The 25,002-nt window shown below is 39.4% G+C and overlaps 1 protein-coding gene across 3 annotated transcripts in view; it reads left to right on the top strand.

The window, feature by feature from the left end:
- The first annotated feature begins 379 nt into the window (after positions 1-379).
- AKR1D1 (aldo-keto reductase family 1 member D1) overlaps positions 380-25,002 on the top strand; it is a 38,570-nt gene continuing 13,947 nt past the window's right edge. Inside the window, exons 1-5 of one of the 3 annotated variants that reach the window (XM_007118548.3) lie at positions 380-543; positions 8,499-8,666; positions 12,192-12,308; positions 15,682-15,759; positions 19,720-19,842. In XM_007118548.3, coding sequence (XP_007118610.2) covers positions 451-543; positions 8,499-8,666; positions 12,192-12,308; positions 15,682-15,759; positions 19,720-19,842 — 579 coding nt within the window. In that variant the 5' untranslated portion in view covers positions 380-450. The remainder of the gene's footprint in view (positions 544-8,498; positions 8,667-12,191; positions 12,309-15,681; positions 15,760-19,719; positions 19,843-25,002) is intronic. The other 2 variants (XM_055084810.1, XM_007118549.3) reach the window with 2 other exon arrangements.

Genomic DNA, 25,002 nt, shown 5'->3' with positions numbered 1-25,002 from the left:
CCAAATCTCTAGGGAAGTCCTGGAAAACTCAGTCACACCTGGAGCTAGCCCTAAGGTTGGAGTTTTCAGGAATATAGACCAATAAATTTCTTTTATTATTTTAGAGAATTTGTGATAGGTCTGTTACTTACCAACCAAAGCATCCTAGCTGACAGAAGCCAGCTAGATTTGTTTCATTTTATTTTTAAAATCATTTCTTTGCAGGGAAGTAAGCATAAGATCAAAATAGGTTATTATTTACATGCCTCTGATAAGTTCAAAGGACAACCTCAATTAGGATTTCCAGAACAACCTGAAAAAAAAAACCAGGTTGAGAAATCTCTCTTCCCTCCCACTGCTCCTCCCTCTGGCTCTTTCTTTGATTAAACAGGCATTAGGGCACCTTCTCAAAAAGGCTCTTCTGTGGTGTTCAGAATCATTTCTAGAAATTGAAACCTCAGACTTTCCAAGATGTACCTCAGTGCTGCATATCACCGCATACCTCTAAGTGATGGAAACAGCATTCCTATCATCGGACTTGGTACCTACTCAGAACCTAGATTGGTAAGCTTATCTCTCTCTGTTTTTTTTTTTTTAATTAGCACTTTCCTAAAGGATAATCTGTAATTCATTTTGAATGGATTTCATTGATTTAATTTTTGTAATAATGAATGCAACCTTGAAGGGCTGCTGTTTGGCTGAATAAGTACTGAGCCAATGATTAAACTAAATCAGTTTATGATTTTAAAGTATCTTGGCTTAAAGAATGGAACCTTTGTGCTTCCTTTACTAAAATTCAGCCTGAATGCTGGTTATAAGGTTGAGCTGAAGTACACAAAATTTCTGAGTTTATGGTTTATTATTTTTTTAAGTTCATATTTGAGAATTTTTAGTTCAGTCCAACAAAACATTTAGTGAAAACCTACCATGTATGAAGCACTAGGCTATAGAAGCTTCAAATATGAAGAGAATAGTGTCTCTGCTGTCTAGGGATTAAAAATCTAATACAGGAGACAGACTCTAATAACTAATTAATCATAGAATAATGAAGAGTAAATGCTCTCTGAGAATTGTAAACAGTAACTCTCTGAAAACACAGGAAAGGGAATAGTTAGATTTGACCATGAGGACTGAAGTGGGTTTCCATTAAAACACAGAAAAGCTTCTACTTGTAAGAAAAATATCTTTCTACTTTCCACATTGCAATTCCACATTTAATGCTGATTACCAGAATAAACAGTGGGTATATCTAGAAATGCTACTGAAATTTGAATGATCATGTGTGAATGAACTCTGTTAAACTAGGTATAAGTTAGCTAGGCAGAGAAGCAGAGCTGAGGCAGGACATTGTAGGCAGAAAGAGAAGCACAGAGGCGCAAGGATATGAATCTGATTATGTCATGCCTCTGCCTAATTTTTCAATGGCTCCCTATCAATTATAGGGTAGAGGCCATACTCCTTACTTGCACCTTGGGCCTTATGGTTTAGTCAAGACCTGTCAGTCCAGCAGCATCTACCACCACTCTTCCACCTCCCCCTCACGTAAAACATAGCTACCTGAGTTCCCTGAACAACTCTCCCATGTCCATGACCTTGAACATGCTGCCCTCCACCTGGAACACGCTTTCTCCTGAGCTGACTAATTTTTACTAAACCTGCAAGACTCAGCTGGGGGATACCTCTCCGTAGAAACCCATCTCCCAGCCACCACAACTTGCCCCTCCTGCGTGTTCACATAGCCCCTCATACTCAACTCTGTTGTAGCACTTATCACACTATATTGTAACCATTGTTTCCGTGCAATCTTCCCTATAAAATGTAAAATCCATCCGGAAAGAGACCATGTCTTGTTCAGCTCTATATTCCCAGTATAGTATGCGTGCTGGGTGTTCAGGGCATCCTTGTCAAGTGAATGAAAGGAGATATATATATATATATATATATATATATATATATATGTATGTATGTGTGTGTATATATATATATGTGCATCAGAGGATATGGAGATGTAAATGCATACAATAATAATAGCTAAAATTGTTTTAACACTTAACCGTGTGCCAGGAACTCTTTGTAGTACTTTATAGTACATACATTTTCTAATTTAATCCTCACAACATTATGAAAGAGATACCATTTTACCCCATTTTACAGATGAGAAAACTGAAGCATGGCAAGATAAAGTAAAATGTCCCAAACTTATAATGCTGAGGAAGAGAACTGGAATTTGAACCAATGTAGTTTTGGCCCAGATCCTATCGTCTGAGTCCCGATACTATATTACCTGTTATAAATGTATGTTATGTCAATGCAGCTGCATATTTCTATGACTTTCTATATGTATTTCTATATATGAAAGTATCTAGGAATATATATCCAGAAAGTACCTAGGATGGATAGATAGATAGATAGAATGATACATCTAGGATATGAATCTAATTATGTCATGCCTCTACTCATTTCAATGACTATCAGTTATATGGCTCCTTGCTTGAACATCTATCATTCTATCTATCCCTCTATCTCTCTATCTATCTCCTGAAACTCAGTGGGGCTCAAAGTGCTGCATCTACCAATAAATATTATTAAGTGCCTGCTATGTGTCTAGTCATATTAAATGCTACAGGATGGAGACATTCAAAAGCGTTCATGTGTCATTTCCCAAAAAGAGCTGTAACTCACTTCAGAAGATAAGACATACTGCAGTTAGAGAATATGGCATTCGAGGAATATTCTTAGAAATGAAGATTGTGCATGCACAAACCACATTTGTGATCAGAAATACAGAACTAAAGGTATGTCTCACAAAACTGGAAACTCTAATGTGAAGAAAAATGCCCACCATGGAAGATTTGGGGGAGGGGGATAGGCAGAGCTAGGTTGAGGCGGAGACGGGGAGTGGGGAGGGTGGAGTATCTCCGAGCTGGAACACTCAGCAGTTTCTGTTCAAAGCCATACAACTGACAACTCCCTCACCATCTACCCAGGGCTGATGAGACAGACACTAGGAGTACCCATGCCCAAGTCGGTCACCAGGAAATAAAAGTACCGAATTAGATTTAACGTCAGAATCTTAGTCCTAGAGATGAAATCTGATGCCAAAATTCAGTCTTCTCCCTTCAGGGTGCCTGAGGTGCTTTTCAAAACCTTTCATTCCACAAGAGATGGAAGGAGAATGACAGGCTGAGGTAACTCATTAACTGAAATGCTTCACATTTCGTGTATATAATCAAGTCAGTCAATATTTGTTCAGGGATCCTGTTCCATTTTGATACAGAAGTTAGCAGGCGCCAGGGGAAGATTTAGGCTTGTCTTCAGGGGGAGTCGGGGTAGGAGCAGAGATGAAAGGCTGAGATAAGGAAGACTAACAACACCCTCTCCTCCAGCATCTGCCCATTTGAGACTCCACTGTCACACACGTGGCGATAGGAACTGTAGAACAGCAGCCCGGAGGAACATTATTGTGCAGCTGTGTGAGGCCAACCAGCCTAGCTTCTCCTGACTTACAAAGATTTTTTTTCTCTTAATATGCCCAACTTTCTTATAAAGGTGTTTCATGCCTGTGGAGTCAGGGAATTTGAGATGGAACCAACATTTAGTAGCACCAAGCACTCTGTGCATTTCCTCACTTGACGATCACTAACTATTGAAAACTGAACGGTACAAATTATCTATGCGCCATTTCCCTAGGACAGATTCCCAGAATGTTTTCATACAGGGATGAAATAGTCTATAACAGCCTCCCAGCAAGTCTCCCTTCTTCCTGTCTCTCTCCCTATATCTCTGTCTGAGAAAGTCCGATAGGGAAGAATTTTGAATCTTGTTCCTTTTTCTGCTTTGATAGAAATTAAGTTGATTTTTATGTATATCAGCCCATGAGTTAATAACCAATATTTATCAAAAACTTCACGTAAAACTCAAGAATGTTACCAAGTGTGCAAATGACACAAATCTGGGACCAATGGTAAATATTTTGGAAAATGGGCAATAATTCAGTTCAATAAATATTTATAGTGTGCCTACCATATATGAGGCATTTTTCTAGGTAACACAGGGATCGAAACAATGGACTAGAAACAAGGGATTTAAAATCCGTGAGTGAATGAAGGCAGAAAAAATAAATACACTTATAAATAAAATATAAAGAAAAGCTGAAGTGCTTGTTCAAAGATGAAAGTAACAGTGAACGAATCTAGTTATGGGGTAGATCAGGAAACACCAAGCTATAGGGAAGGAGTAGCCTAGATTGGGGTCGTAACTGATCCAGTATCCCTTCTTGGGTGGCTCTGGTTGAGATTTCTATAGCTGTAAACAGTTTTCACACTCTGAAGAGTGAGCCAAAGGCTTTGTATATGGGGCAAAGGAGAGGTGAAGTCCAATCTCTTGAGTACCAGGGAGGAGCGTGAAACATCAAGGGGCCACTGTGATGGAATTCTGTGGTAGGGAAGAGAGATTGGTGTCAACTCTGAACACATGGGCAAGTGAGAATTTATAACCAAGGTGCAGGGTTGGGATCTGTGGGTAGAAAATTACTAAGAGGAAACATCAGGAATAAGGGGCCATTCTGGCTAAACTGACCTAACAGGATTCTTGCTGAAGACAGAGTGGGGTTGACTAGACATCTCCTGGGGCATGGTGGAGGAGGAGGAACCTGATTTGATATCAAGCGTGATCAGATATGGAGGGTGAGAGGTTGTGGTTAAACTGACTTAGCAGGATTCTTGCTAAGCTTGGACAGAGCAGAGATGGGTATGAAAGTCCATGTTGGAAAAGAGTTCAAAAGAACCTGATGAGAGTTTGGTCCATGAAAGGATCTTTGTCAGGGTTGAGGATGTTCCCACAATCTCTACCTAAAGGGACCAGGGACAAGGCAGGAACCATAAATAAGTGGTCCTCGAGAGCCAAGTCTATTTCTCAGTTTTGTTCTGCTTTCCCATTTTGATAGTAGATATAAGTGCAAGAAATGCTTTCTTCTTCTTTGCTACAAAACAAAAACAAAAACAAAAGCACAAAAAACATGTGCAAGTAACACTTAGGAGACGATTGATGGTACAAGACACAATAAATAGAGTACCAGGGATTCCACTCACCATTCTAAATGAAGATGGTAATTTCTCCACTACAGCTAATTGTCATGCATAAACAAAAGTCCATTGTGGCCTGATCTTCTCACATTTTTCGAAGAATATTGTAAAGTAATTAATAATTTTTAAGTAATGGCAACTCATTTATATTTTTGTAAATCGCTATGTGAGCTAGTATTTTAAGAGTCAAAGAAAATAATTCAGCTGGTGTTTGTTTTTACTTTTAGTAGAGTGTGTATCCTGAGTTCTTTGCAGTACCTGTGACCCCTTCACACTCACACTCCTACCACAGAAGCCTTGGCTCTTAGAAAGCAAATACCAAGAACTGACTTCTGCATTTTATGTCATTCCTCTCCAGAGGCAATGAATGCTGCACATCAAGCTGCAAAGAATGGTTTGCCAGAGTGGGGGCGGGGGGGTAGATGGTAACAAAACAATACCAGGGAGAAAAAAGTAGGTTCATATTTCAAAGCTATTAACCTGCCAACGTTAAAACGAATTAAAATGAGAAGAGGCGAAATACATAGAGATCAAGTGAGATGGCTTCTCTAATAAATCAGGCAAAAAATAATAAGGACTTAAACTTGGTTGGTGGCTGTGAGGAAAATAATTTGGCTGGGGCCTAAAAAAGAAGTAACTTGGCTGAAGGATACAAATCATGGGGTAGACTCTACAAAGCTTGACAACCAATTGGATCCAAACAAAGGAGAACAAATAGTAGGTCCAAGGCCAAAAATGGATGTTTCATGCTCAGGTTACTACATTCTTTGGATCTAAAGTTTTGAATTTATTTGAGTCACTTACCTTTTATTTTGGATCTACTTCCTTATTTTTTTTAACATTTAAAATTTTGAAATATATAGAAGGGTGAATACTTTTAAAGCTAACATCTGAGTAACCACCACACAGATCCAAAATTAGAATATACCAACCCCCAGAAACCCTCTGTGTGCCCTTCCCAATTCAAAACCATCTCTCCCTCAAGAGGTAATTTATCTTCTAACTTTTATGGAAATTATTTTCTTGCTTTTTTCTAAAGGTCATATAACTTTTTTCAGGTAGATTGCCTATCTCCTCTTCATTTAGTTGTTCTTGTGGGTTTTTATGTTGTTCCTTCATTTGCAACATATTTCTCTGTCATCTCATTTTGTCTGACTTTCTGTGTTCATGGTCTCCTTTCCACAGTCTGCAGGATCATAGTTCCTCTTGCTTCTGGTGTCTGCCCCCTGGTGGGTGAGGTTGGTCCAGGGGCTTGTGCAGGCTTCCTGTTGGGAGAGACTGGTGCCTGCCCTCTGGTGGGTGGAGCTGGGTCATGTCTCTCTGATGGGCAGGGCCATGTCCATGTCAAGGGGTGTGTTTTGAGGTGGCTGTGAGCTCAGTACAACTTTAGGCAGCCTGTCTTCTGATGGGTGGGGCTGTGTTCCTATCTTGTTGGTTGTTTGGTGTGAGGCTTTCCAGCACTAGAGTGTGCAGGTTATTGGGTGGGGCCAGGTCTTAGTGCTGAAATGTGGACCTCTGGGAGAGCTCACTCCAATCAATATTCCCTGGGGCTTCCGCTACCAGTGTCCTTGCCCCCACAGTGAGCTATAGTCTACCTTCACCTCCCCAGGAGACCCACCAAGACCCCTAGGTAGGTCTGGCCCAGGTTCCTATGCAAGTACTCCTGTGTGCTGGATCCCAGTGCACATGAGACCTTGTGTGCACCCTCCAAGAGTAGAGTCTCTGTTTCCCCCGCCCTGTGGAGCTCCTGCACTCAAGCCCCACTGGCCTTCAAGGCTAAATGCTCTGGGGGTTCTTCCTCCCAATGCCAGACCCTCAGACTGTCACGGAGGGCTATTTTTATGTGGGAACGTCCCTGTGTAGCCTGCATGGGTTTAATATTTTTTGGTGCGAGGGCTCTTTTTAGTAGATGTCTGCCACCTCTTTCCTCAGTGTATGCTAGCTGTTATCCCCTTGACAGGAGGTGTGACTGATGTTGTGGTGACCAGAACCTGCACTGGATATTGAGCAGGGCCTCCCCTTTGCTCTCTGGTTGTCACTGCCCTGTCAGGGGTGGGGTCTGCTCCCTAGTTGTTGGAGTAGAGTCCCCCAGATCTGTTTCTGAGCTGTGTTTCTGATCTGCGGTGTGAGGTAGGCGGGACTGGAGCATTCCTCCTCTGGAGCTGTTCACCCATGGGTATGCTCTGTTGTGTCGCCTTCACCTGTTGTACAAGCTCTTAGATTACGCTGTTGTTGGTACTGCACTCGTCCCCATCTTAACCGTGGGAATGCCTGCAGTTGGCCCCAGTGTCCCTCAGACGTTGTTTTCACCAGGCCACCAGCGCAGATCCACTGAAGTCAGGTCCCAGGATTGCAGTAAGCATGGATCTGGACCCGCTGTGTGCACTCTGGGGCAGCTCAGACTCTGGCCTGGCCCGACCCCCCTGTGTAAGTGCTCACAAAGTCTACAGCTGCTAAAGCTAGGCCCATCTTGGCTGCAGGAGCACTTGCTGTCCATTTAGATGTTCTGCAGGCACTTAGCTTACAAAGCTGGTCGCAGGGTTGTCAATTCGCAGTTTGTGCAGCTGCGAGGAGAGACTTCAGCTTTTCTTCCTTAGCTGCACGGCCCCTGGGGCTCAGCTGTGGTTTCAGCACCACCTCTGCATGTGGGCCACCCACAGGGGTCTGCTCCCGAGGCTGCCCTGGAGCACACAAGTCCGCCCCAGGGAGGAGGGGGATGTGGATGCAGCAGCGGTGGGGGTCACAAGAGCTCCTGCCCCGGCAGGAGCCCTTCCTCGTGCCCAGGGAGGCAGGGGCCTCATGTGGGGAGAGAGGCTGCAATGGCAGTCCTGCCCCTTGCAAGTCACTTAACAATAGTTCTTCGCTTCTATGGCGGTCGGGGTTTCCTCTACAAGCATTCCTAGCTGCGGATTTCCTCACTTCTATCCCCTCAGGCTGTCTCCGCACAGTCAACAGAAGTCTTCTCCCCGGGTCTGCTCTCCAAACCCCACATTTTAGCACCCAGCCCCCATACACACTGGCGACACACCTCTCAGGCTGGGGCACACAGGGCTGTGGCGAGGACCATCTGTGTAGGTCTTACTCTGTCCTGCCTGCCACAGACAGGTTGCTGGGCTCTCCTTCCACAGCCCCCAAAGTTCCCCTTCTGTCCCAACTGATCTCCTCGCTGGTGAGGGGGCTTCTCCGGGTGCGGGAACCTCTCCTCACCTTCAGCTCCCCCGAGGGGTGCAGGTCCCATCCTACTTCCTCTCCTCTTCCTTTTCCCTTCTTTCCTTCATCCTACCCAGTTACGCAGGGGTCTTCCTTGTCCTTTTAGGTGTCCGAATTTGTCGTTTTCGCTATAAAACGATGTATGTGCCAAGTGTCCTGATTAAGAATGATTAAAGAAAAGACACATTTCTCTTCTCCCCCAACCCAACCCCCCTATCATTTTAGACCCCTAAGGGGACCTGTGCAAGATCAGTGAAAATTGCCATTGACACAGGGTACCGGCACATTGATGGCGCCTACCTCTACCAGAACGAGCACGAAGTGGGGGAGGCCATCAGGGAGAAGATAGCAGAAGGAAAGGTGCAGAGGCAGGATATCTTCTACTGCGGAAAGGTGAGGTCTTCCCTTCACCCTACACAACTTACGTTCATGGTGGGTCTGACGTCTTTTCTCTGCTGAAGAATGTTGAACTCACCAAACCCTGCAGGCTTGCAGGATCTTAGTTCCCCGTGTCCCCTGCAGTGGAAGTGCAGAGTCCTAAGCGCTGGACTGCCAGGGAAGTCCTGAGGAGTGAGTTCTTAACTGCCAAATTCCTCAATCTTGCCAAGAATTTAGGGACTAATTAGCCCCTTGTAGGTTAGGGAAAAGTTCTTTCTTCATACTTAGGCATTGATTTAAGACAATATGGAAGAGCCAAATCTACAAAGAAAGTCGACTTGAGGAGTGAAGGGAAGTAAGGAGGTGGTTCATATTATAATAAGCATTTGTCAAAACTTCTTTTAAAAGGAGGCAGCTTTTTCTTTGGTATATGCCTATTTGTCCATAGATCACTAATTTTTTTTTGAGATATAATTCATGTACCATAAAGTTCACCATTTTTAGTATATTCACAAAGTTGTACAACCATGACCACTACCTTTTCCAGAATACTTTTATCACTCCAGAAAGAAACCTCTTACCCACTAGCAATCACTTCCCATTTATCCCTCTCCCCCAGTCACTGGTAAACACTGATCTGCTTTCTGTCTCTTTAGTGTTCCTATTCTGGACATTTCATACCAAAGGAATCATACAATATGTGTTCTTTTCTGTCTAGCTTCTTTCACTTAGTATAATGTATTCTACTTTCAACCACGTTGTAGCACATATCAGAATTTCATTTCTTTTTATGGCCAAATAATATTCCATCGTATGGATATACCACATTTTGTTTAGATCACTATCTTTTGAGAAACTGAAATCTCCAGTGTTAGAAATCACTATCCACTGAAGAGCAATCAGAAAGATAAAGCATCATGATAAAATGAAAGCCAGTGGAAATATAGGATACATATTTACAGGCAGCCTTGCAGGAATAAAACTGTGTAACTTTAGAGAACTTGTAATACAATTCTCCTAAGTTTTCTAGAGAGAACAAAATGGTGCTTCTGACTTCACTCACTCCCCAGAACCCCATCCTCCCGACTCCTTTCCACCCTCTCCAGGAGTTTGCAGTTCCCCAAGTCACCGGCCAGTTATGGGCTATGATTTCAAGGGGCCATGTAGAGCCACTGTCCCAAAATATCAGCCTGAAGCTTTTCACTTTATTATAACTTTACAACCTGATTCCTAAAGATTTTGTTATTACAGAGTCTCTCATTACAACTCACCAAGTGTTTCCGGGGAAAAATAAACTTGAACTCATATCCTGAGGACCTGAGCCAAAGAAGCCTGCCCAAAGCTGGAAATATATTTTTGAATTTATTAAAAACAAACAAACTTTCATTCTTATCTCCTTGGTAAACCGTTAAAGCTGTTGGAATACCTATCATGATGAAAAAAATGAACTGAATTAAATCACCCATTTCATTTCATTTCAAGGTTGATATGAGTTAACATTTACAAAGCACTTAAAGAGTACCTAGAACTAGTACTGCATGTGTTTGTTGAATAAAAATAGATTAAAACATAAAACAGAATTTTCAGTTAGATGAGATTTCAACAATACACCAAAAGGACCCACAGTAACAACAAAAACACATTTTTCTCTACTCTCACATTGTTTTCTCTTCTCTATGCTCTGAAGGCAAGAAAAAAAATTATTGTCCAACATAGGAAAAAAATCTAATTTTGCTTGCTCTTACTTGTGGCAAAAAATGTACATAAATTCAAAACTTTTTTTTCCAAAAAATATGTAAGCAAATTTGATGCTCCAAGAAGATGTATTCATTTATCCTGAAGCTCTGGGTACCCTTCAGTATCCCATGTTTTACAGACCTCAAGGGTACACATGCTCCAGTTTGACAACCCAAGGCTTAATCTTTCATTACCTAACACTTTAGAGAACGAGTAATTTCTTTTTCTCTTTCTCTTATTTATGTTAAGCTGTCTACATTCCTTTTATTTACTTTTTCAGCTTTACTGAGATATAATTGACATATGGCCTTGTATAAAGTATAGAATGCACTGATTTGATACAATTATATATTGCAAAATGGTTACCACCATAGTGTTAGCTAACACCTCCACCACATTACATAATTACCATTTATTTTCCGTGATGAGAACATTTAAGATTTATTCTCTTAACAACTTTCAAGTATATAATACAGTATTGTTAACTATAATCACCACGCTGTTCATTAGATCCCCAGAACTTATTCATCTTATAACAGGGAGTTTGTACCCTTTGACCAACATCTCCCCATTTGTATTCATGAATAGCTGTTTTGTTTTGTTTTTTCACGAATAGCTATTTAATTGTTTTTTTAAAATAAATTTATTTATTTTATTTTATTTTTAGCTGCGTTGGGTCTTCGTTGCTACACGCGGGCTTTTCTCTGGTTGCGGTGAGCAGGGGCTACTCTTCGTTGTGGTGTGCAGGCTTCTCATTGTGGTGGCTTCTCGGGAGCACAGGCTCTAGGCATGCGGGCTTCAGTAGTTGTTGGCCACGGGCACAGTAGTTGTGGCTTGTAGGCTCTAGAGCGCAGGCTCAGTAGTTGTGGCGTACGGGCTTAGGTGTTCCGCGGCATGTGGTATCTTCCTGGACAAGGGCTCGAACCTGTGTCTCCTGCATTGGCAGGCGGATTCTTAACCACTGCGCCACCAGGGATGCCCCATGAATAGCTACTTAATTTTTGATCTTTGTTGGAGGACTGGAGGCTGGGGTCTCCTGTGCCGCCATTTTGGTGATATTATTGGTTCAGATCTTAGTAGGGATTGGCAGAATTTTCCTGGGGAAATGATGAAGTGAACCAAATGAGAACAAAGGAGCAGTGAAAAGGGATCTAAACTTGTGCAATAATTTAAAATTTCACCAGCTTCTGCACCACCCATCACAATGTGGAGGATCTGGTGAAGACACGTACACAACTGTATTTCTACTCAGATGAAGCACACCTTTTATCAATGAAAAGAAAATAAAGTACCAAGCCAGGTCAGAACCACTAGTCAGATACATGTTCCCTAATTACACAATGAGGAAAAGTGAAAGTGCTAAGAGTCGATTAGGCAATTAGCACAGAGCAGAGGAAGACTTTATTGCTGAATTAGGTACTCTGTGGTTCAGGTGGATCTTTAAATCTCTGGTACTATATTTGGATAAAGTTGGATAAAGTTATACGCTGGATGTCAAGCTCAAACTATACTCAGATGACACTGCAACGTAAACATATTTTTGTGAAAGGAATTGGGTGAATACAATGTGTATGAGTGTTTGTAAAGAATAAAGGGCTGGGGAATTCCCTGGCGGTCTAGTGGTGAGGACTGTGCTCTTCCACTGCAGGGGGCATGGGTGTTGGGGAACTGAGATCCTGCATGCTGCGCGGTGTGGCCAAAAAAAAAGAAACGGTAAAAAAAAATTTTTAAGGGCTGCATTAGTGTTAAAAGTAATAATAATAATGAGGATATTAGTTAACTATCTCCCTTTTTTTCTTTCAGCTGTGGGCTACACATCATGACCCACAGATGGTCCGCCCAACTCTGGAGAGGACGCTCAAGGACCTCCAGCTAGATTATGTGGATCTTTACATCATTGAAATACCTATGGCTTTTAAGGTAAGTTCATATGCCTAAAGGTAAGGCCTCTGCTCTTTGGCAACCATGGGCCAACATCTATGTACGGGAAGCTCATTCATTACTTAGCACCATAGATTATGATGTTTTGTTAAAGTAAATCAGATAGTACTGACCTAACACAACAAATGCCAAGAAAGATTATGTGTAGCCAACTCAGGCCTGGATCCCAAGTTTCTAGATTCATAATCCAATGCACTGTCTGTTATATCATGTCTTTGCAGCTATAAACGCTCTCCATCAAACCAACAAGTAGTCTCCTAACTGTAGTCCACATTGCAGTTGTCCAGCATCCAGACACACCCTTCTTCCCATTCACACAGTCACGAAAACCTCCCTGCACAACATAATGTAAAATAATAAATACAACTGAAAACCTACTCACACTCCACCCTCTCCAAAGGAAAATAACCCAAAGAGTAGTCAGATTTTTGAAGCCAGCTCCAAGATCAGGACTTCTAGGTGATATCTATTCCTCTAATTCAAATGCACTCCTTCCTTGAACTTTCTCAATATATGGACTCGATTTAACCACCACCAACACACCCAGTATACATTGCTGAAGAGCAGCAGCTGCTTTAAAATTTTACTGAGGGAAGGAGAGATTGAAAAACAAAACTGACCACTTGTCCATGAGGTAAACCAGATCCTGCTGGACAGGAAAGACAAGGACTCTCTGCCATTGCAGTGGCCAGAATTTCTTTACACAGCCAACCTGGCTGCCCCGTTCTGTTCTCTGTAAGCACCTTCCTTATTAACTCTCCTCTGTGGTCACATCCAAGATGTGACCTTAGCACTTATATATCCCCAAAACCTCATTTCACAGAAGAGAAAAGCAATGAACTACTTAGGATTAAAGTCCATCAGAATTGGGACCAGATCCTGGGTCCCCTGATGCCAATCTCATACGTGTTCCCTTATACTACACTACCCTCTGCCTTATCCTCACAAGCCTAATAATCCCAATGTCCTGTGGACTACAGTGATTTTTTTATTTCAGGCTCTTGGGATTTTGACCTTAGCCCTCCCTTCTCCTCACTCAGCTAACTTCGATTCTTATTCAAATGGCAGAGTTCTAAGCTGAGTCTTACAGATTTGGAAAGAACCTGTATTTAAAAGTGAGAAAATGAAATTTACTTCTCTGTGGCTGACTAATGACTTGTAAAATCTTTTTGGAGAAGGTAAATAAAGAAATTCTATTTCTCTTCTTAAATAGGATCAAGGCTCAAGGACACAGAGAAGGTAAACTTTTAACAGTGAGAAATTACACAGTATAGTGACATTACCTCCCAACTGAACCTGTACTTCCTGTAATTGAGAAATCAGTCTTTGAAGCCAAAATATCACTTGCTTTTTGAATCTCATGATTCTTTTTAAAGAAAAACCTTTCTCGCTAAAATATTTTACCACTTTGTTATTTTTTAAATGTAAAGTTAATAAGCAGACACAATTTCAGAACAACAACGTACAAAAAATCATGATAAGACATTTTAAAAAGACGAAGTTATTGCTAAACAGGAATGAGGGTCAATAGCATGGATTTTTAGAGGGTTGAGTTATTCTTCTAAAAACGCCTTACAGTCAGGAGGAGCAGGAAAGGAGTAAAAAGACGATGAGCTTATCCAAATGAAGGGATGAGCAAAGTAAGCACAGTGGAACATCACAGAAATATCTAACATGGGTTCAGACTTGGAGAGGACTTAATTAAAATTGGGGAGAGTAAAAATTATTAATAGTAACAGAGTTCATAATGGAGATATAAAGCCATTTCAGGTCAGAAGTAAAATTAGGAAATGCAAAAAGCAAGAAATATGGAGGGAGTCTGGAGTGGAAATAAGCCTCATAAGTGTTGAGAAGGTCAAAGGGCTTAGAAATCAGAGATAACCAGGGTAGTTAATATGAATGATTACCCGCCTTTGAGGAGAAAGGAGTCCTTTTCCTGCTCTCAGTGAAATAGAAGAAAATTGAGGTGAAATTATCTTTGCTAAAGAGGGCATGGAGAAATTGTTATCACCAGGTGAAAGTTTCATTCAGGTGAGATGGCAGAGGGAAAAATTAGGGAAATATTTTAAGAATATAATGGATTTTATCCAATTGCTTGATTTTCAACAACAAAAAATTCCTATTATCAAGGTCTACAAAGACTTCTATGCCACCAACCAAATCCAGTAGACACTCTGTCCTCATATTTTATTTGATCTCTTTCAGCACAGTTGACTACTGCCTCCTTCTTTAAACATTTTCATCTCATGGCTTCTGTGATATCACCCTCTGGTGATTCTTTGACAGCTTCTTCTCTGCTAAACTCCAAATGTTTTGCCCAGTGCTTTATCCTCAATATTCTTGTCTTACTGAGCCATACTCTCTCTATAGGTGATTTCATCCAGTTGCATGGATTGAATACCATTTTATATGCTGAGGACTCCCAAATTTTATCTGTACCCATGACCTCTCTCTGAGCCACTCTCTGAGACTTCTCTGTTCTCTTCAAATATCCACTTGACTGTCTAACAGTCATTTCAAACTCAAACTATCCAAAACAAAACTCTCAATTCCTTGTCCAACCTCAGGAGATGATTATCACCATCCACTCAAGGAATCTAGAAATCATCTTTTATTTCTATCCCATTTCCAAGCCCATAAGAGATGGGTCCCATTTTTAAATATAGCAAAAAGGGAGAAATCTGAAAGACAATTTCCACACCATAGTCAATCTTCATTGGGAAAGTATCATCCAAAATTTAGAGGAGGATGTTTGACACTTACATAGTGTATGAGGTAGAAAAAAAGATGCTGAACTCCTGGAGGGCCCAAAAAGGGAAAGAAAAGAACCACGGGGCGATTAGCCAGACCTGAGAAGTAATGTGCTATGCATTTCCCTTATACTTAAGGAACACTGCATTCATCAACTGTACTTAGCTGAAGAATTTCCTCCTCTCAACCTTATTGATGATCTTTGGTTTCTTATAAGAGTAAGAAATTTTCTGTCCTCAACTTTGGCCAGGATAGACTATCCAAGCACTGAGTCTAAAAGTCCTAATTCTCAACTTTTACTTTTCTTTAATGAGAAATTTTATCATTAAGAGAGAACTTCATGGCTTAAGAACAACAATAATCTGTCAATAAATAAAGAATAATGAATGCTGGAGTGAGAGAATGAGACTAATGTGTCATATATCTTGGACAAATGAATTTCTGGACAGTTCCACAGGGGGAGGGGAAATATATATATATATATCTTGAATTGGTTTCCCAGGGCCTGGGTATATTGAAATACTGACAACTTAAATTCCATCATTTCAATCCCCAGATATAAATAAAGTTAACTACACTTTTTCTTTTTCTTTTTTAACAGCCTGGAGATGAATTCTATCCTAAGGATGAAAATGGCAAATGGTTATATCACAAGTCAAATCTGTGTGCCACTTGGGAGGTAAGTTCAAGTGGGCCTCTTTTTTTTTTTTTTTTTTTTTTTTTTTGTGGTACGCGGGCCTCTCACCGCCGTGGCCTCTCCCGTTGCGATGCACAGGCTCCAGATGCGCAGACTCAGCGGCCATGGCTCACGGGCCCAGCCTTTCCGCAGCACGTGGGATCCTCCCGGACCGGGGCACGAACCCGTGTTCCCTGCATCGGCAGGCGGACTCTCAACCACTGCGCCACCAGGGAAGCCCTCAAGTGGGCCTCTTATGTTAAAAGACTACATTTTTCAATTGTGATCTGATTATTCCTATTCGATTTACGGAGAGTTGCAACCTTTACTCCCAATGAAAAGTAGTAGTCAGGTATTTCTAACCACGAGCAAAGATGTATAAAATCTCCACTTCTGGGTGCTGAAAAATGTTTGATTTTGCTTTGATGGAAGAGAAGAATGCCAAAGATAAGGAAGAGAGAAGTGTGGGAGGAAAAAGAAAGTAAAGAAAATAAGTTCTACTGTAACAGTAAATAAAAATATATAAATGAGATAAAATCATAAATTTTTTGTTTCTCAAACTGAATTTTTAAAAATCAGTAATATGATGTCTAAAAGAAACAAATGTAAAATAATATATGAAAAACTGAAAAATAATTCTGGTTCCATTTCTGAGCAGGCTGCTGTCTGGCTCTTTCCCCAAGATTATAAGAATGAGAAACTAGGGGAAAATAATGAGAAAACCCTTATGGATTTAGGTGGGAGTCAGGTACAGATATTTTGAACTGGTTTGTTTTTGAGGTAATACGGAAGCTTTTACCTAGAGTGAAAGGCAACTCAGCAACCAGTAAGATAATATAGGAGAGGAACTATCTGAGTTATTTTTGCTCTTATTTCTCTCTTGCTATAGCCTTGGGACACACTCCACACATGTAGACACTTAGGACTCGTGTTCAGATGTCTTCAGGAATCAAGTCAGAGCAGCACTGAAATCTTGCACTTGTGACAAGCTGATAAAAACATAAGTCTCTGCCTGACCTCTGGCAGTTGTTTCCTGCCTCTCCCAATTCAAACTCCAAAGGCTGGAAATGATACTCTAATGATGATCTCATTCTAATAGACTTCCGCCTGTTTAGGTTACAGCTGAGGATCTGAACTGTGGCTTGTTTTGAGGGGTGAGGAGGCACTGACTGTGTTTTCTGCTGTCTGGGGCTCTCCACCCAAAAGACCATACACTCACTCCTGACCTCATTGGAGCTGACTAGGATTGGAGTCTGGCATTCTCCTCTAAGGGACTGCCTCACAGTGTACCTAATATCCTCAGGAGAAAATGAGCTCAGAGCCCAAAGTAACAAGGCATTTATTTCACAAGGAAACAACATATCTCAATTACCTATCGCAACAGAAACAGAACAGAGGACCAAGAACTTTTTAATTAGCCAATTAATATATTCAAGGACATAAAAAAAGATATCAGCAATATGAAATAAGAACAAGAAAATATTTTTTTAAAACAAGCAAAAATAATAATTAGGAAAAATAAAAACACAGTGCAATAGATGGGATAAAAATAGAATGGATACAGATAAGGAAAAGATGATCAGCTTAAAATCAGAATGAGGAACTCTCCCAATTGAAGAAGGAAAGGACAAGAAAAAATTTTAAATGTGAAATATGAAAAGCTAAGAGATGTAAATCATAAAATTAGAATTTCCAGTATCCACACAATAGAAGTCTTAGAAAAAAAGAAAGAAGAAAAAAGAAAAGGAAGTAATAATTGAAGAAAAAACCCAGAGATATTGAAAAGGCGTGAATTACCAAAGAGGAAAGAGAAAGAAACCCATACCTGGATGCTTTATAGTGAAATTTCAGGATGTCAAACATAAAGAGAAAATGTTAAAGCTTCCAGAGTATAGCAAACAAGCCAGTAAAGGAGACAAAGTGAAATAATAAAAAATAATCAGTCTAAGAGAAGGCAGGAAAATAAGAAAAAGGGGGAAATGAATAGATGGGAAAAAGAAAATAAATAGCAAGATGGGGGATTTAAATTCAGTGGTGTCAATAATCACAGTGTATGTAAAGAGCCTAAACAACCCAGTTAAAATTCAGAGGTTTTAAGAATGGATAAAAAGCAAAACCCCACTATATATTATATACAAGAAACTCATTTTAAATAATAAGACATGCAACTAAGCCCATGCGCCACAACTACTGAGCCTGCACTCTAGAGCGCACATGCCACAACTACTGAGCCTGCGTGCTGCAACTACTGAAGCCCGCATACCTAGAGCCCGTGCTCAGCAACAAGAGAAAGCCACCGCAATAAGAAGCCTGCACTCTGCAACGAAGAGTAGCCCCTGCTCACCACAACTAAAGAAAGCCTGCACATAGCAACAAAGACTCAACGCAGCCAAAATTTAAAAAATAATAAACAAACAATAAGACACAAATAGGTTGAAAGTAAAAGGTTAAAAAAAAAAGTAAAAGGCTAGAATAAGATGTACTAGGCTGACAGTAATCAAAAGAGAGCTGGAGTAGCCATTTTAATATCAACAAAAATTTCAGAGCAAAGAGTGTTACCAGGAATAAGGAATTTTGTTTTATAATAATAAAGGGTTCAATCCTAAACATCTATGCACCTAATAACAGAACTCCAAAATACATGAAGCAAAACTAAGAGAACTGAAAAGAGAAAAAGAATAATCCACAATTCTAGTCAGAGATTTCAAAACCTCTCTCTTGATAATTGAGATAATAAGTAGACAGAAAGTCTACAGAATATAGAAGACTTAAACATTATCAAACAACTTGACCTAATTGACATTTATAGAATACTTTTCCAAAATACAACAGAATGCTATTTTTCAAGTGCACATGGAATATTTCACAAAATAGTTCATTTTCTGAGACATAAAATGGATCTCAATACATTTAAAAATATTCTTCATGCAAAGTAGGCTGTCTGATGACATTGGAATTAAATTTGAGTCAATAACAAAAATATCTGAAAAATCAACATATATTTGGAAACTAAGAAGATATGTGTAAATAACCCATAAGATAAAGAAAAAATAACAAAATCTGAATCTATATGTACTCTATATGCTAGCAACACACAATTGGAAATGGAATTTTTTAAAAACAATGTTAAATATTTAGAGATAAATTTAACAAAATCTATGCAAGACTTATGTAGTTAAAACTACAATATTTTACTGAGAGGATTTTTTTTAATTTAAATAAATGGAGAGCTGTATCATGTTCTTTGATGGAAAGATTGAATACAGATAAGTTGTTAATTCTCCCCTAATTCATGGATAGATTCAGTGCCATCCCAATTGACTATCCCAAAGGAAATTGAAAAGCTGATTCTAAAATGTATAGGGAAGTGCAAAAACCATAATGATAAAGATTTAATTTACTGAGAAGTTATATCTTAAATACATATGTACCAAATAAAATATCTTCAAAATATATGAAGCAAAAATTGATAGAATACAGAAAGACACTGGTAAATCCACTGTTACAGTGGGAGATTTCTGATATATTTCTCTAAATTATTGAAAAGCCAGGAAAAGCTAGACCTAATCTTCTATATAATGCGTGTGTATGTGTGAGAGAGAAACAAGAGGATCTGTATCCAAAAATAGGAGAATATACATTTTCCACACATACCAGACACATAAAAATTTTCAGGTACTATACCATAAAGAAAACCTCAACAAATTTTAAGAAATAAGATCATTATTATCATGCTGGTATACATTATGAAAATACAAGGGGAAGATATGATATACAACATTTCCCCAAAATCATTCAATTATAGAATTCCTGCCTATCTCCTCCACTTTTCTTTAGTTCACAAAATGCCTATTAATATACCCAGGGACTTTACTTTTTAAAGAATTCACAGTCACCCTTATAAATATTTATTCTTGCTTGTGTTGAGGTTTCTTTCTTGACCCATTGGCTTTTACCCTACAGGCTTTAGAAGCTTGCAAAGATGCTGGCTTGGTGAAATCCCTCGGTGTATCCAATTTTAACCGTAGGCAGCTGGAGCTCATTCTGAACAAACCAGGACTTAAGCATAAGCCAGTCAGCAACCAGGTACAGCTTGACAAGGGGAGGGAGGTGAGGGGGAGTGTGGGGATTGGGGAATGTGGGAGAATCCATTACTTAACAGAAAGAATCCTGGACTAGGAGTCAGGAAGTCTTGTGGTCACTTTACGTATATCTCATCATCAGACCGTGGGCAAGTCAATTTATGTCTCTTAAGAAAAAAGATTTGAAAGTTCAAATCCAAAAAGTAACCCAAACTTTTTCTGATGAAAAATAATAATGTAGGGGAACAAAACCTACCAGATACTGACACACAAAGAGTATTTAAAATAATGTAAGATTAGCACAAGAACCAACATACAAATAAATAGAAAATAAGAAATACCTTAGAAACAGTCTCAAATAAAATAAAAACTTAATGTAAAATAAAATAGCACAAACTAATGACAAAGGAATTGATTTTTCAGTAAATAGTGTGGGGAAAATTGATAGTTATATAGTAACAAATATAGATCTTTGCCTCATGTTATACTCCAAAGTGTCCCTTTGATCAGGAGTTAAAGAAGAAACAAGAAATTATTTGTGAATACTACAAAAGAATTTTAGTTTTCTGGAGCTATGGATAGAAAGGGAAGCCATGGGAAAATTATAAAGAAAACCAATACATGTAACAGTATAAAAATGTTAAACCCTAAAAATATTAGAAACAAAGAGCAATCAAAATTAGATGATTATATTTTAAAATATAACAGAAAAAGGGGATCATGTCGTTACGAATTAAAAGCCTAATAAAAATCAATGAGAAAAATACTAAGGCACAAAAGAAATGAACAGAAATTCACAGAAGACAGATTGCAAGACTGGTAAACATATGAAAAATATTTAGCTGCTCTAGTAATTACGGAAATTTAAATTTAAGTGTAATTTTGTATTGTGTATCAAATTAGCAAAGTTTCTGTTTTATTTTTTAATATAGTGTTCCATGTAAGCAAGTGATGGAGTGCTGGCAAATGCAAATTGGTTCAACCTTCCTGAAAAGCAATTTTGCAATAAGTAGCAAGAGCCTTAAAAAGTGTTTAGTTTTCGATTTCTAGGAATCCATCCTTGTGAAAAAAAATCAGAACACCCATATGTGTGTTTGTCACAGCACTTTATGTGTGTGTTTGTCGCAGCACTGTTTATCATGGCAAAAAACAAAAAACAAAAACAAACACACACCAAAAAGGAAACATAAATATGAAAAATTCAGGGAATGTTTACATAAACTTTAAAACATTTATAATATGTGAAATCTTAACAAAAAATGTTCTTGAATCACTCTTGAGGAAAAGAGAAATGGCCACGATATTAAGTGGAAAGACCAGGATACAAAACGTAATACAGTATGAAGACGATTATATTATTTAAAAAGTTCAAATATTGGAAAGAAATATACCAAAATGCTAACCGTGGCTATCTCTGGCTGTGAATTTTACAAGTAAATTCTGTTTTCTTCTTTATGCTTTTCTGTATTTCAAGTCTTCTGCAGTGAGCATATGTTACTCTTATAATCACAACACAATACTATTGTTAAATGAGGATATGACATCCTTTTCCCCCTACTTCATAAAACATTAAGAAGCTGCACTAAAAAATGCTCTTGGAACTGGTAAATATTCACAAACTTGGATTATGGTGGACTTGTTTGTTGAATTCATTGTTATTAGAAACTCAAAAGGATTCATAACAGAAAAAATGAATTACCTACATCATGACAGTAGCCCACAGCTAAACAGAAGTGTTGCCATATTTAGAAGTACCACTTCTGAACTGATACCTCAGCTAGCGCTATATCATATGCTCTCAGGAACAGAGAGCAACAACCTTTGCCTTCCTCAATGATCTCAATCCATCCCTTTATTCCTAACCAATCCCCTACCCAGCATATCCTTCATGTCTCCTTCCTGCACCCCTAAGAACAATATTTTGTTCTAAAAATGTTGAAGTGACAAGTAGCTTTCTTCTTACAAATGCACAGAAACAGATGGTGATTTTCGACCTGAGAATGAAAAATAGTGAAAATTTGACTGTTTCCTCATGCCAAGGAGGAAATACCCTGATCTGTTGGCACAAGAATGTCGATCAGCTTCACAAATATACCCTGAAAGAGAAGCAAGGCTTGTTGGTGTCCTGTGGTGTCTGAAAGCAGAATATGTCAAAACTCTAGAGCTGGCACAGATCAAAGTGTAGGTAGGTCTCCCAGCCACCAGCCATGACCCTATGCCCTGGTAGGACCATCTCTACTCCAGGGATACAAATGAGCAGCTTTCAACCCAGGAATATGGTGAGCATATTTTGGGCATTAGAGTGGACACATTTCATGTGCAAGGGATACATACCTGAAGGCCTTGCCTGATTCAAAATTCACGTATTACAAAACTAATTTTCCCAGTAGACTAAATCTAACGTAAAATTTGCAAATTTTTGTATTTTTCATTGACTTCACGAACAAATTGATATAGAATATAACCTCACTCTATACTCATTCTCAGAGCCTGAGCAATCCAAGATTCCTTAGTACTCCCTATGATGTCCATCTGAAGCAATGTCCCTCCAGGCTCCGCCCCTGGCTTAGACTGTCTGAAAGCCTTCCTAGCGTCATACAGTGCTCTCCCAGCCCAGTTCAAAGGGGACTGTAGATCTATCTCAAGCCATTTAATCTCATACAAAGTTCCAACACCTAACTCTAGGAACGAAGGAAAGAAGGGAGGTAAGGAGGGACAGAAGGAAGGAAAGAAGGGAAGGAGAAAGGAAACTTTCCACATTCTTCAGTTTTTCCTGATCCTGTTCACCATGCCTAACTCACAGGTGTCCTAACACAAAAATTAGTAAATATTTGTTGAGTGACTTCATTAATGAAATGAAAATTCAATGCAGTTTTTCATGGAAAGACAGAAGAGGTTGGGTTAATTAATGAAAGGACTTTTGCTATTTTCCTTCATGGATTCTGTCCAGCTTCCTAACTTCACCCTGTGAGATTCTGACATCTAAAACTACAGCAATACCAAAGGGTGCTGTAAAACCCCGGACACACCAAGACGCTGACAACTTACATCGGTTTTACATAGCAAACAAGGAAAAGTAAATACTGCAGCTCCACTGGCTCATTCACAAAGGGCTCTAAGCAGTCCCTAGCAAAGAAGGCAGGCAAGTGTGCTTAGGTGCCCTTCTCCTTAGAAATAAGGATGATATCAAGGCCCTGCAGCATCAGGAACCATCACCACCCTCTACCTTAAACTGAGCATCCGGTCCCAGCCAGAAATGACCAGCTGTACCCCATATGAAGCCCAGCCTACAACAGTCTGCAGCATCAAGAGTGATGTTTCCTAAGATTCTGGCTTTGTCCTCCCTGTATAACTCTTGTTTTCACTCATTCAACAAATGGTCATCAAGCACCTGCCTTATGCCAGGCACTGTGCTAGGTTCTAGGCATGCAAAAGTGACCAAAGACAGATATAGTCCTTGCTCTCGTGGATCAGACATTAATGAAGTCAGGAAGGTTATATGTAATTGGAAACTGAGACAGATGCTCTGAAGAGAAGGAATGTGACTCTCTGAGGTCATACGCACTTGGGTCATGTCAGCCTACCCACTCCCACCCACACCCTCACCTCCATCCCTAGAATTTCCTTCACTGAGTGGTCCTCTAGCGATATGCCCTCAAGTTTTTTATCAAAAAACTATCTATGCAAAGATCTTTGTTATATTACATATTATATTATATATTTGAGTTTATATTACATTAACTCAAATTTTTTATAGAGTATGGGTTTCTAGTATGTTGCCCAGTGCAACTTTCTGTAAACTCCTGAATTTGTTCACAGAATGGATATTCACATACCTGTTTATTTTTTAATTGTATTAGCCTTATTATGTATACATTTTGTGTTTTATATATATATATACACACACACACACACACACACAAATACACACATATATATGTATATAGGTAAATACACATGCTATATACACATGTGCATATACATATTTAGGCCAGAGACCATAACAGCACTCCAACTGATTAGAAAGGAGTCCCTGTGGGGAAAATTAAATGTGTTTGGAGCAAGCAGGCAGGCATGAAAGTAAGGAATTCACACTTAGTCTTTAAGCAATGACGTGACATGATAAAAAAAATGTGTTTGAAAAGATTAGTGTACCAATAAGATGGAAAATGAGGAAGAGACCAAAGGGGGAGAGTGATGCTAGGAGTGGGAGAGGGTAAGGGAAAGAAATACAGTCCACCCTCCATATCCATGGATGCAGAGCCCACAAACACAGAGGGCCCACTGTACTACACCATTTCATAGAATGGACTTGAGCATCTGCCGATTTTGGTGTTTGCTGGGGTGGGTGTGTGTGTCCTGGAACCAATCCAACGTGAATACCTAGGGACTACTGTACTATGGACACTGTGTGTCACTTTTTAGAATTAAGAAGTGTTCCCAAGTGGGGGAGAAAACAAAAGTGTCTTAGGGAAAAGGAGGGATCAAGATTATGAGGGGGCAGGGGAAAAAGAAGAAATGGGAGAAACTGACAAGGGGGAAAAAAAAAGTTTATCAAATTAGAAAAAGGAAAGACCCACCTCTACGAGCTCCAGTTTACCTTTCCACTTCATCAATAGCATTTTCTTGTGCCTTCTAGAAATGTAACTTGTCAAGTATTTAATACTTTAGATAGTGAAAACAATAATTATATACTTAAAATATTTTAATTAAGACTTGGTTGATTTTAATTAAAAAGAAAGCAAACACGTAGGTCAAAAACTACCATAGTGTTTAAGAAGAAACTTTGAGAAGAACCTTTGTTGACACATGTATTTTTAGTGCGGGAATCCTGTCAATAAGATACAGAAAATGAAACTAGGCCTACACTTGGTGGTGTAAAGAACTCTCCACCAAGAAGACAAAATTCATCTGTAAATTTAGTTTTATACACACTCTGTCTCTTGTGAAAATATTCTTAGATGTTTGATAGTGAGGGACAGAGAGCTTCTGCAACATGTCACTTCTATTTACCAAGACTGTAATGTGAACCTTGAGACTGTGTGTTTGTTATGGAAAATTGTATTTGCTCGAATATTTACTATAAATAATTGAGTCTGTTCACTTAAAGTTTTAAACTGATAGCTGTAAAAATTGAATTTGTCCCCCAATTATTTTAGGATTA

Source organism: Physeter macrocephalus, chromosome 5 (assembly GCF_002837175.3).
Source record: "Physeter macrocephalus isolate SW-GA chromosome 5, ASM283717v5, whole genome shotgun sequence".
In the NCBI taxonomy this organism is placed as follows: Eukaryota; Metazoa; Chordata; class Mammalia; order Artiodactyla; family Physeteridae; genus Physeter; species Physeter macrocephalus.
The sequence above is the reverse complement of the archived record's forward strand: the minus strand, read 5'-3'. Positions and strand labels throughout refer to the sequence as shown.